Below are 13,113 nucleotides of genomic sequence, written 5' to 3' on the forward strand. Positions count from 1 at the left end.
GGTCCTGGCCCAGTACGGGCGCGACACTGAGGGTTGCGATCCATTGCCAGACACGAAAAAAGACAAAAAGAAAAAAAAAAAAAAAAGAAAAAGAAAGGGGGGGGGGGGGGGGGGGGGAACCGGATGTAAAGGCTGTCTTGGTTGGGAGGAAACTGGTTTCTCAGATTCAAGTTTGATGGCTTCTAGATCTATCTGGTAGCTTCCTTGGAAAGAGTCCTCCAATGAGTAAGATTTTTTTCTCCTTGAATTTGACTAAAAGGTAAATCTTATTGTTTTAGCATCTCTCAAAGGGTTTTAAGATCATATCTGCAGAACTAAGATTTCAAAAATATATTTTTCTATATTCAAAGTTTTAGGCTTTCCTCTAGCCATCAGAGACAAAATATAGGGGTGAACTGGTCATTACTCTCTGTGACTTCAGAGGACCCCTCACTCCTCCAGTGGGAATTTGTTTCTTCAGGTTTTGACTCCACCCTGCATATGCTACACGGGATGTGTTTTAACCCCATGGCCATCTCCTCTAACATATGGAGCTAAATGTCAGCTTAAACGTCTCAAAATCTTTATTCATTGTATGTCTCCCACAATAGAGATAATTTTTGAAACACCAAATGCCAAGATTGGGGTCCTTCTTGAAACCAAGAGGAAACAGATGACTCTTTTCCCATGGATCTTTCCTCTAGAGACAGATGTCAACTGAAATGGAAAATACCTCATTCAGTATATGTATAAGCAAAACTGACAGTGCTTATTAGTAGCACATGAAATTATTTGGGGAAATTTAACTGGCATCTCCATATTTAAGACCACTGTTACAGGTTAGTATCCTCTCTGATTACTCTTGTACATAGGCTGATAATTTCAGATTAGGAATAAAGTGATCATGTAACCTTCAGTGCTCACAGAGCCCAGGATGTATCTACGTTCGGACTGACGAGATTAGGGGGCTAAGATGGGAGAGAGAGAAAGACGGCTTTTCAAATTTTGTTGCTGAATTTCTGCTGTCAAAAGATCTCTTGAACTGGCTGGTCAGCTCACTTGGTTAGAGCGTGGTGCTGGGAACACCAAGGTCAAGGGTTCGGAACCCCATACAGGCTGGCTGCCAAAAATAAATGAACAAACAAAAAATGATCTCTTCAAACTCCCTCTCAGATGCCCTGAGAGGAAAGTTTCACCTGTCAAATTGAATGAACAACTCTTTATATACTAAAATCCTCTTTTTTAGTTCTATGTTTAAGTAAACAGTCGTCTGGCACTTGTAATTTCTGATTTTATGAGGTCTGTCCTGTGGCTTTCAGGAAAGGATCCTCAACATTAACTCCTGTGCAATAGTGTAAACATAAAGCAGTTGGTCTTGGACATTCTAGTAGGAGTCCTTAGAAAAAAACGCAAGTCCATCCCCAGGCTTTTAGAAGGCCCCCACTTTCAATCTCTTATGAGTGCCCTTAAGCAAAAGGTAGGGATGGAGGCAGGCCTTGACCCAAAGGAGTCAATTCACAGGGTCTACAACACAGCCTGGCAGCAAAGCCTGGAAGAGCAAAGAGGACAGCACTTAGCTAAGCCAAGTAGACTCTGCCTCCAGAACCTGCACAGGAAATTACAGAGAATAATTCATTTAATAACAGGAATTGAAATGCAAAGATATACAAAAAGAGGCAGAACCTGAGAAAGTAGAAGAACCTCATTAGCAGCAGAATGCTTGCAGTAAAGACACTCCTGCTATTGTAGAGGGAATAAGATCACCCAATCCCTAGAGGAGCCCTGGAGCCAAGTTCCTGTCAAGCCCTGCCTCCTTTACAACTCCAATAACATCTTCAGCAAACCCTCACTTCTTCCTGAAGCTTGGGGGAGTCTCTGGTTCTTATAACCAAAGAAGCCAATCTAATGGCCTGCCTCCAATACTGCTAACACCAGCAGATCCACTTTAGTTCCCAACAGAACTGCATTAACAATTTCTAAACGAGCAAGTCTTTCCAGCTTCTCTCCCTAATTAAGGAGAAGCTGGCCAATGCTCGAGTCCTGGCCATTAGGAGTTTTGGGTTTTTTTTTTTTTTTTTTTAAACTTTTGAGTTGCACTGCTGCTGGATTATTCCTATGTACAAGAAACATACACCTTATTAGGAGCCTGGACCTTCTCAGAACGGCAGAGCCACATCACTATGGGTCACTTCATTTACTTCCTGATCAAACCAGAAAAATAATTCAAAGCACATCCCTAACCACCCAGATGCGTCACCTGAATATGTTACTCCAGCTTGGGGATTACCTTGCCTTATGAATTCCCTTCCTCCATCCAAAGTTATTTTGAATATATACATGTGACTGAGTTTTAAGAAATTTACTCTAGCTGTATTTGACCTTAGTTTAGTCTCAAGAAATGAGACTTTGGACACTGAAAAAGAAGTAGAAAAAGAGTTTACCTGCTGTTCTGAAAGCACCTAATCCATGAAACTGACACTCCTCGCAAATCACTTTTACTACATTCCGTTGTGTCTTTGGCAGTCTGTATTTTGGAAATACTTTAATGACTGTTTAGTCACTCAAAAAAGTATAGACTAATACCACAGCAAACTGTTAACTTCCGGGGGAAAACATCCAAACGCAGAAGCTCTTGGTTCCACTGACCTGTAATTGCTTTCACCACCATGTCAGACACTTCTGGAATTTCTTCATTAACAGGGACACAGAGCATCTGAGGTGTAACCCAGTGGAGGGCTCTACAAAGAGAGACAGACAGTAAAGAAGAGTTCCAAGAGTGACTGTGGTCATTTATCTTGTCATTTCCTTTAGTTCAGGGAAAATGGGGCGCCACTGAGTAATCAGGCAACCCCAGGCCCACGCATATCACCCCTGTGCATATTAGGAGCTCGACTGGCATGATGAAGGAGCTAGAATCCTAAAATGAGACTTCTCTTCTGCATGTGTCACAAGAGCAATAGAAGACTCCTCTACTGGTTGAAGTGAGATGATACTACTAAGAATGAAAAGCACTCAATGTTTGAGAATGAAGATTTGGGAGGAATCTGTGGCTCCTGATCCTCATTGTCCTTCACACTCCACCCTCAGCTCCTGAGGCATGTTGTGTGAGAGGCTACCCAGCATGCGTGCCCTCAGCCTGAGTCCTGGTGTGTTTCCTGGCCACTCCCCCATTCATGCCAAAGACTCCTGCTGCCTCACCAACTGCTTGGTCAGTGCTCTCGCCCTGCACCTCTGTCCAGTGCCCATCTGGTTACTTCCAGCTCCTTATCTCAGCCGTGTCTTCCATCTTCCCAGTATCAACAATTCACCTCTCGGGCCGGCCCGGTGGCGCACTGGATAGTGCGCCGCTTGGGAAGCGCGGCGGCGCTCCCGCCCGAGGGTTCGGATCCCACATACAGACCGGTTCCCGCTCACTGGCTGAGCGAGGCGCGGGAGCAACACCGAGGGTTGCAATCCTGTTGCCGGTCCCCGGTCCGGTACGGGGGCAACACTGAGGGTTGCGATCCGTTGCCGGACACGGAAAAAAAAGACAAAAGACAAAAAAAAAAAAAAACGATTCACCTCTCATGTGACACCCCCCCAGTACAGAAGCACTGATCAGCAACCCATTTGGGACCCCGTTTGGAATTCCTAGGCCCCCCTCCTCCTGCTCAGACCTAGGGCTAGGCGCTCCACTGCCCCTGGAGTACAGAGGCCGGGACTCACTCTCCTGGGCCTGGAGGACAAGCTGAATAATGCGTACCCTGGTAGGGGTGAGGAAAGATGACACCTGCTGCCTTGATGTGGGTATTCACAGCTTCCTGCCTGACCACAAGATGAGGAAACTGTCCAAGATCATGTAAAAGTCTCCATTTCCTTGATTTTCGGGAATGCAAAAAGTAGGAGTGTCCCATGGACTGTATGAGGCTCAATGTGTCCTGCTCGTAATTGTCCTTGTATCAGAAGATGAGCTTGTTGTAATTCCTCCCTTTTAAGAGGCCACTGCTCCACCCAAACAGGGGGTCCAGTAATTCATTGCAGTTTGAGTGGTGGGAGTTTAGCAGTGGCCTTCATGATAAATTTGGAGAAGTGCCTGTGTAAACATGCCATTGTATAAGTAAATCTCTCCCCATAAAGTAACAGGGAGATCCATTATGAAAGGCACAGTAATGGCAGTTTGTCCCTCAGGTCCTATACATTTGAAAGAATATTTACTTTGGTGTGGGGTTTGTGTTCCTCCCAATACAGATACAGTCATGAAAGAGGAACAAGTTTTCCAGGAGGGAATCCAATTTTTGGAAGCAATTACAGTAAAATTTGTTCCCGAATCAATTAAATGTGTTAATGCTTTTTGATTTGTGGTGAGAGTGAGGAGGGTTCGTCCATTATTTATCTTTGTAATCCAATAAGCTTCAGTACTACCCAAAACCCTTGTTCTTCTTTATTTATATGTCCAGGGGTAATAAATAGTATTAATATTGACTGAGCAGTATGAATTCCTATGAGAATGACATGATACCCTAAACTAGCAACCATAATTTTAATTTGTCCAGTGTAATCTGAATCAATAAGTCCTGGTATTGTATGAATACCTTAACTAGAATAACTAGATTTTCCTAACATAAGTCCTATTGAACCATTAGGCAAAGGCCCCCATATGTTTGTAGGAACAATTTTTTTATTTGTCCAGCCTCATCTAAAATTAAATCTTCTGTTATGGATAAATCAAGTCCTTCATTTTTTGTGATTTTTAAAGCAGTTGATAACAAAAGTAGCAACATTTTAATTGCACCTGTGTAACTCAGTGAAAGTTTATCCTCCAGGAGGAACTGGCCAAGTGCCCAAAACATAACCTGTTCACCAAAATAGTCCATAGATATGCTTAACTTATCTGGAGACAGCCCAGCTCAAGAACTCGAGCCATTCTTCCCTTCAAGCCAAGCATGACATTCCTGGTGGTACCCAGCACAATTCCCCTAGGGTGGGTCAGGCCCAAAGGAATTTGCATGTACACCAGTTGTCTATAAGGTTGTTAAATAATTAGTCACTGCAGGCAATAGGCAAAGGAGATTTCTATGAAGACCTCAATTTTATTTCTTTTACAGGAGACTACTGTAAACAGTTTGCCATGGAGGTATGGTGAATGTGTTTGGTCCCCTCTCCTTTGCAGGAGAGGATGCCCTATGGGGGTGGCTGACATACCATCAATATGATGAAATATTGTAATTGTGCTGGGCCTAGTCCACTTGGCTAGGTCCCCAGCCACCAAACCATGACAGATAATTGAGCTATGCAGATAACCTGGAAGCAACATTTGAAAAGTTCATTGTTTTCTTTCCCAGGCAAAGGCAAGCTGATCTTGGATATCAGCCAAGAGAAAAAAGCATTTGCAAAGTCCAGTACACAATGACAAGTTCTAACAAGATCTATGTAAGGTTCGGTAGGCCATTGTCTAACAGTGGCAAAAAAGCCAGTAGGGGTATTTGTTTCTCGAATTTTATTCCATGCTTTAATAGCTGTCTTTGACAGTTAAGCAAACACCTGAGGATGAAGTCTAGCTTGATCCTGAGGTTAATTAAGATAAGCCCCTTTTCCTACCAGCATATTTCCATCTACAGGAATATTATTTAAATTTTCCATTGAAATAGTGGTGGTGGCATCACAAAACTCCTGAAGCCAAACACTGTATTGAGCTGTTGTTAATACAGTTTTAACAAGGGTTTTCCAGTCCTATACTGTCATATCATAATTATTGGCTATAGATTTTACTATTTCTTTAATAAAAGAACTTTGGAGGCCATTTAACGTTATACTTTTCTGGAATTTCTTATAAACAGCAAAAGGAAGGCTCTCATACTGAGGACCTTGATTTCCATCTCGGATGATAGGAAAGGCATGTAACATTTAAAAGCGGCTGCAGCAGAAACAGTGAGAGCATCCTGTTTATCCACTTTAGCTATGGTTTTAGGACTTTGTGTTGGCCATAGGCAATTCTATATGAATTCCATGTTGTAAGATGAGAAGCATTTATGGTACCAAGAGCATTTTTTAACCATTTACCAATATATTCCCAATCCTCTAAATCAAGACTCACTTATCGGGGATACCGAGGACATTGTTGTCTAATTACCAGTAATAGTTTTATAAGCTGGTATTCAGTTACTTTATATCCAGCTGCTTTCAAGAGACGTTGAAGCTGTAATTTATATTGTATTTCTTTCCTTTTTTTTTTTTTTTTTTCGATAGTAAAAGAGAAAATGTCTGCGTGAAAAGACCTAACTGGACCTTCCCGTAGACGTCCCAGGCTAACCCACAGTTGCCTATGTTCCTTACTGGAATGAATGAATATGTCAGATGTGCCCTTTACCCCTTCGAAAGGTTAGTCTCTGTTCAGTAGAGTACAGTTTCCTCACACAGGGCACCAGGAAACGAGAAAACAAGTCCTCCTGTTCCTTGGAAATTTTGGAAACAATCTCAAACACCAAACACGTTTCTTATCTAAAGCTGCCTGGATTCAGATGGACAAGCAAGATTACCACATTCCTCCTCTTTCTGACACGCAGAGAAGATTACATGCTAAGGATGGCAGGTACTTTAGCTGTTACTTTCTCTTAAGGTTTAAAACTCAAGTGCCTTATTTTTCCACAATACGTTCTTCCATTAAGAAGGCAGTAAACATAAGACAAAGCAAAACAAATGACTACCTGATCCTCTTCTGAACAGCAAGGTCTTTCTTCTCGTCATCAGTGGTTTCTGGGCAGAACACATATTTATAAAGGCGAGTCATGATGTACTTCTCAATCTGATCCATTATCTTCTCAGCTCTTTCTGGAGGCACTGAAATACCCAAATGAATATAAAAGCTCAGGAGAAGGCTGAACATTTTAAATTAAGAGTATGTTTTCAACTACTTTCTATGTAGCAATAAATTAATTTACTAGAAATACATTAAACACACCCAGAAACAAAAGTATAAGATGTTACATTAAAAAATACCCTTTATGGGCCGGCCTGTGGCTCACTCGGTAGAGTGCGGTGCTGATAACACCAAGGCCACGGGTTCGGATCCTGTATAGGGATGGCCGGTTTGCTCACTGGCTGAGCGTGGTGCTGACAACACCAAGCCAAGGGTTGAGATCCCCTTACCGGTCATCTTTTAAAAAAAAAAAAAAATACCCTTTATCAGCTCCTAAAGTAGAGGAGTCATGAAAAATATACCGTTTAAAGAGTTGCCTCAACTTCTGAGATCGCCTTTTACAGAATCCCCATTTCTAACTTAAGCTGTTTTGGCAGGACCTAACAGGTGGCACCCTGCTACGTGGGAAGACCTCAGCACCGGCCACTCCCTCCTGCTACATTACAAACACGTTTGCAATTCCAACACTGATGCATGCTGTGCAAGACTTACCCTTTCATTTTCCTGAGTTTCACCATAAAACAGAAGAGATCTCTCTGGGCTCTCTAAGATCTCTGGGGCAGATTTCTCACTATTCACATGTGCTAAGTACATCCTAAAGTCCAACATCAACGCAAGTTGAATTCAAGAAGATTCCCTAAAAACCTAAAACTCTAAGTCAGTGATTCTCAACTTGTCTTCTGACCCAACCCCCTTGAGGAATACATCATCATGAACAATGACTCACCAAAACAGTGATTCTGAGATGGGGGATTCATTTAGAAAAGTCTCCCACAAGTTTCAATCTGTTCCACCCCTGCCCCTAATGGAGTTTTTGAACATTACTCAATAAATTATCCAATTGCACTTGGAAAGGTACACAAGGTAGTATACAAAGGCACTGCTAAGTATAAGACCAGTCACCAGAAGTCAATGAAGCAGTTACAGGATGGAGTGGATAAACCAGCCGGGCCATCAGAGAAGAAGGGAAAGCACCAAGAGACTGAGCAGTCAGCCAGCCCCTGTGCAACTACCAGCAATCTCTCAGTAGCCAACTAACAAAGTATTACCTTTCCCACGAGTCTGCATTCTTTCAGCCACATTCTGGTAAAAATCCTGAGTACACTCTGATTGTTCCTCAATGCTTAAATCCTGAAACAAAGGGAGAAAGAGGCTGCTTGGTAGGTGAAGAAAGTTCATGAGTACTGCTCTTAACCTTAAGAAGTTTCCAAAAACCACTCCTTGCACTGGTGCTAATCCTGAAAGTACTTACGAGTTATAGTAGTTCTGTAGGGGAGAAAAACCTATCCACTAATATTACTTACAACATCCCATGACCTTTTAATTCTTTTTACTGTATGTACATATTATTCCATAAATATAATGCATGTTTTGATAATGTACATATTTATGTACATTTACATTTATCTACTCTGGTTAATCATTTCTGGTAGCTTCACAGTACTCCACTACATCAGTCAGTTCTACCCTCCACCACTGGGCATCTGTGCCACTTCGATTTTTTCACTGTTGTGTACTGCAGCTATATACAATTTTTTGAAGACTGTTTCCTTTTGGGTTTCTTTGTGATACTTTTCCCAAAGTGGCACTAACAGTTTAGTAAGTATGAACAACTTTCTAGCCAGATACAATCCTCAGAAACTCCAGTGTACACTGTCATTAGCCATTTGTGTGTGCTTATTTCTCCATGGCCCCTATAACATTGGGCTTTCTAATTTTTATTTGCTTTTACTGGTTTTATAGGTAAAATATATGAATTTATTCCCAACTTTCTTCCAAGGAATGTTTAAAGTCTATATAAAAGACGAATACAGTTCAGCACAATAATTTAGAAAATAAAAAGAATAACAAAAAAAAAAAAAAAAACATGGACAGAGACAGAAAGTAGAGCCAGGAATAACACAAAAATGTATTCTCTGAGGATATATAAGTTAGTCAAGATTGAGCCCATAAATTTTTCTCTAACAAAACTTTCTAGCAATCATCACGAAAATGAAAACAGTTTAAAAATTTGGGGTTCAAAATTTAAAGGCAAACTGATTCTTCAGGTAAAATTCTGACTCCCAAATCAGAAATTTCTCCCTAGGCTTCTCATAGAGTTGTCACTGTAGAAGGGCATGGGTAAGGCCTGGACACATTCCTCAGCACTGTTTCTCATAAAACTTACCTGCACAGGCCAATGACACTACACACCCAGGGACAACAAAGCCCTATAGAAGCATGCAGCAGTCTTGACACTCTTGCTTAATTCTGAAAGGATTGGGGCACTCGGGGCCAGGACAGTCACCACACCACACCCATCTGCCTTCACGTCTTCACATCTATCCTGTCCTGGTTTCACCTTCATTACCTCTCACCTGGAGCTCAGTTGCTCTCCCAGCCTTCAATCTTTATCACTTTTCAATGCATTTTGCATACTACAGTCAAACTCATCATCTTAGACTATGATCTGGTCACACTGCATCTCAAACCTCCAATGGTTATCTACCAGCTATATGCTGAAGTGTACACTCAGCCCAAAGTCTTTAGGGCTCAGTTCACATTTTACATCCTCTAAGAAATTGTCCCTCATTCCTTTAATGAAGATAATCTGGTAGGTCAGGTCTTCAAGCACTCACGGCACTTTGTGATCACCTGGACTGCAGCCCTGTTACTATCTTAGATATCTACACACATGCCATTTGGCTGAATTAAAAGTGATTCCTCATCTAGAAAAGTCTAGGTACTACCCTTAGTAAATTTTACATATTTTGTAATATTAAGCTCTTATTTATATTCATCATAATTTCCCACTGTCGCCTTCTGCTTTACCTGAGTTTTATTTTTCATTGCACAGATTTTTAAAAAGTCAATACCATTAAATCCTTTACCTGGTCATTAAAAACAATTCTTCAATAGTTCAATTTTAGCTCGTCTCCACAGCTGAAGTAAATATCCTCATCTGCTTTCTCCTAAATTTTTTCATGTTTAGCTCCTTAGCTTTTTAGCCTGGCAGGAACATAAGGTGCATAGTATGAAACACAGACCTACAACAGTTTGCACACAAGCCTACCTGTCTTCTTCAGCAGCCTTTAGTAAGAAGCGGCCCTGTTCCCCTTGTTTTCCAGTCGTCATATAATTTGCTCCTGAGAAACTGAATCCATTTCTGGAATACCTGGTTTATTTCACTATTGTATATTTTTATCTTTTACCTAAATCTCATCTAGTTGTGATGACTTTCATTTTAGAATATATTTCAAAGTCTTCCAGATTGAGAAGCCTCTTCTCCAGAAATCCTTGCCTTTTACCCCCCTCACAAAAAAAATTCTATATTTGCTTCCTTGTTTTTATAGAATAAACAATGTAACACTGTAATTTAAATATTTTAAGTGTTTATATTATCTTTTAATTTTCTCTCAGCTAGATCCAAGATATAATTCTCAAACTGCCTTTTAATTCTTTGTATGAACTTCTAATTTTTCACATTAGATTAAGTTCTTAATAGTTAATGTTCTTTATTGCTATTATCTTTAAAAATTGTGGAGTTTTTTTGTCAGCTGGCCAGTATGAGGATCCAGACCCTTGACATTGGTGTTATAACACTGCAGTCTAACCAAGTGAGTAACCGGCCAGCCTCAAAATTGCTATTTTAAAAAAATGTGCTAGGTCTTTAATTTTTTATCATTGGCATATGCACTGTAACTGAATTTTGTGGACTGACCTTATCATGTTGCTGAATTTATACCTCTAACTCTTTCCCATCTTGCAAGATAGCAGGTGACAAAGCTGAGAAGCCAGATGCTAAGGAGAAAACAGAAGCCAAGAAGGCTGATGGCAGTGGCAAGGTTAAAAAGGCTAACCTCAAGGCTAAAAACCCCAAGAAGGGAAGCCCCACTGCAGTGAAACCCTGTCTTCGTTAGAGAAATTGGCAGCTATTCCTGCTCTGCCATGCATTCCAGAAAGGCCAAGTACAAGAGGAAGTACTCAGTGAATAAGTCCAGGATTGAAAGAAGAAGAACAAGAAGATTCCTGCTACTATCACAAAACCAGTTGGTGGTGACAAGAAGGGTCGTACTCGGGTGGTCAAACTTCGCAAAATGCCTAGATATTATCCTACTGAAGATGTCACTCGAAAGCTGTTGAGCCATGGCAAAAAAACCTTTCAGTCAGCAAGTGAGAAGACTGCGAGCTAGCATCACTCCAGGGACCATTCTGATCATCCTCACTGGGCGCCAGAGGCAAGAGGGTGGTTTTCTTGAAGCAGCTGAGCAGTGGCTTGCTACTTATGACTGAACCTGTGGTCCTCGATCGGGTTCCTCTGCGTAGAACACACCAGAAATTTGTCATCGCCACCTCTACAAAAATTGATATCAGTGATGTAAAAATACCAAAACATCTGACTGATGCATACTTTCAGAAGAAGAAGTGGCAGAAGCCTAGACACCAGGAAAGTGAGATCTTCAACAAAGAGAAAGAGAAGTACGAGATTACAGAGCAGCACAAGGCAGATCAGAAAACTTTGAGATTTAATGCCTGCCCTGCTGGGTTTCAGACTTGTTTAGGACCTGTTACCCCTTACTTTTGGCCTATTTCTCCCTTTTGGAATGGGAATATGTACCCTGTTTGTCCCACCATTGTATCCTGGAAGTAGATAACTTGTTTTGAATTCACAGATGGGACTTTGAACTTTGGACTTTTGAGTTGACACAAGTCAAGTCTTTGGGGATGAAATAAATGTGTTTGCATGTGTAAAGGACATGAGTTTGGGGAGGCTAGGGGCGGAATGTAGTGGGTTGAATTATGTCCCCCCAAAACTCACTGAAGCTTGACTGTGTCCAAGTTTCATGTATTAGAAACTTGGCCCCCACTGTGACTGTTAAAAGGACAGGAAATCTTATGGTAATTGAAAGGTGGAGCTTCGAAGAGGTGATTAGATTATAGCACTGTGCAATAGTGAATGGATTAAAAATGGTGGTCAGGGGTGTGGTTCTGAGGGCTTTAAAAAGAGAGTGAATGAGGTTAGTCTCACTCTGCCTCCACCATCTTGCAATGTGAGACCCTGGGTCACTGTTGCCATAACTGATGTGTTACTTGGAACTTGACTTCCCGGCCTCAGAAACTGTAAGCAATAAATTTCATTTTCTTTATGTCACCCAATTCCTTGTATTTTGTTTTAAGCAACAGAAATTGACTAATGCAGTATCTCTGAATATTAATATTGAGAAGTACTCTGTACACTTTCTAAACTATCTGGCTGAAGTCTTTTTTTCCACCTCTAGTTTTAAAAACCTGTATTTGACTATTTCCTTAATTATGTTTCCTTTGTAATTCACATGGAACTCCCATTACTAGAATTTGGGTCTCCATATTCTGGGTCCATTTAGTTTCCTTTGTCCTGTTGTTAATTATTTAATCCATTTAGATTTTATATTTTTTTTAATTTTATTTATTTTTTAAAAAATTTTATTTTGTCAATATACAATGTGGTTGATTATTGTGGCCCATTACCGAAACCTCCCTCCCTCCCCCCTCTCCTCCCTCCCACCCAACAATGTACTTTGCTTGTCGTATCAACTTCAAGGAACTGTAGTTGTTTTGTCTTCTCCCCCCACCCCCCAGTTTTTTTTGTGTGTGTGTGTGTGTGTGTGAATTTATTTATTTATTTTTAGCTCCCACCAATAAGTGAGAACATGTGGTATTTCTCTTTCTGTGCCTGACTTGTTTCACTTAATATAATTCTCTCAAGGTCCATCCATATTGTTGCAAATGGCAGTATTTCATTCGTTTTTATAGCTGAGTATATATACTACAGTCAAACTCATCATCTTAGACTATGATCTGGTCACACCGCATCTCAAACCTCCAATGGTTATCTACCAGCTATATGCTGAAGTGTACACTCAGCCCAAAGTCTTTAGGGCTCAGTATTCCATTGTGTAGATATACGACATTTTCCATATCCACTCATCCGATGATGGACATTTGGGCTGGTTCCAACTCTTGGCTATTGTAAACAGTGCTGCGATGAACATTGGGGAACAGGTATACCTTCGACTTGATGATCTCCATTATTCTGGGTATATTCCCAGCAGTGGGATAGCTGGGTCATTTGGTAGATCTATCTGCAATTGTTTGAGGAACCTCCATACCACTTTCAATAGAGGCTGCACCATTTTGCAGTTCCGCCAACAATGTAAGAGAGTTCCTGTTTCCCTGCAACCTCTCCAGCATTTATCGTTCAGAGTCTTTTGGATTTTAGC

The 13,113-nt window shown here is 41.0% G+C and overlaps 1 protein-coding gene and 1 pseudogene across 1 annotated transcript in view; one reads left to right on the forward strand and one right to left on the reverse strand.

The window, feature by feature from the left end:
• The window catches only part of RABGEF1 (RAB guanine nucleotide exchange factor (GEF) 1), a 17,986-nt gene extending 7,844 nt beyond the window's left edge, over window positions 1–10,142 (reverse strand). Inside the window, exons 1-4 of the mRNA XM_008591498.1 lie at window positions 9,745–10,142; window positions 7,924–8,005; window positions 6,663–6,795; window positions 2,626–2,717 (exon numbers count right to left, since the gene is read on the reverse strand). Coding sequence (XP_008589720.1) covers window positions 2,626–2,717; window positions 6,663–6,795; window positions 7,924–7,942 — 244 coding nt within the window. The 5' untranslated portion in view covers window positions 7,943–8,005; window positions 9,745–10,142. The remainder of the gene's footprint in view (window positions 1–2,625; window positions 2,718–6,662; window positions 6,796–7,923; window positions 8,006–9,744) is intronic.
• LOC103606934 lies at window positions 8,992–11,388 on the forward strand (annotated as a pseudogene).
• The last annotated feature ends 1,725 nt before the right edge of the window (window positions 11,389–13,113 follow it).

Source organism: Galeopterus variegatus, unplaced genomic scaffold, assembly GCF_000696425.1.
Source record: "Galeopterus variegatus unplaced genomic scaffold, G_variegatus-3.0.2 Scaffold6969, whole genome shotgun sequence".
Classification (NCBI taxonomy): domain Eukaryota; kingdom Metazoa; phylum Chordata; class Mammalia; order Dermoptera; family Cynocephalidae; genus Galeopterus; species Galeopterus variegatus.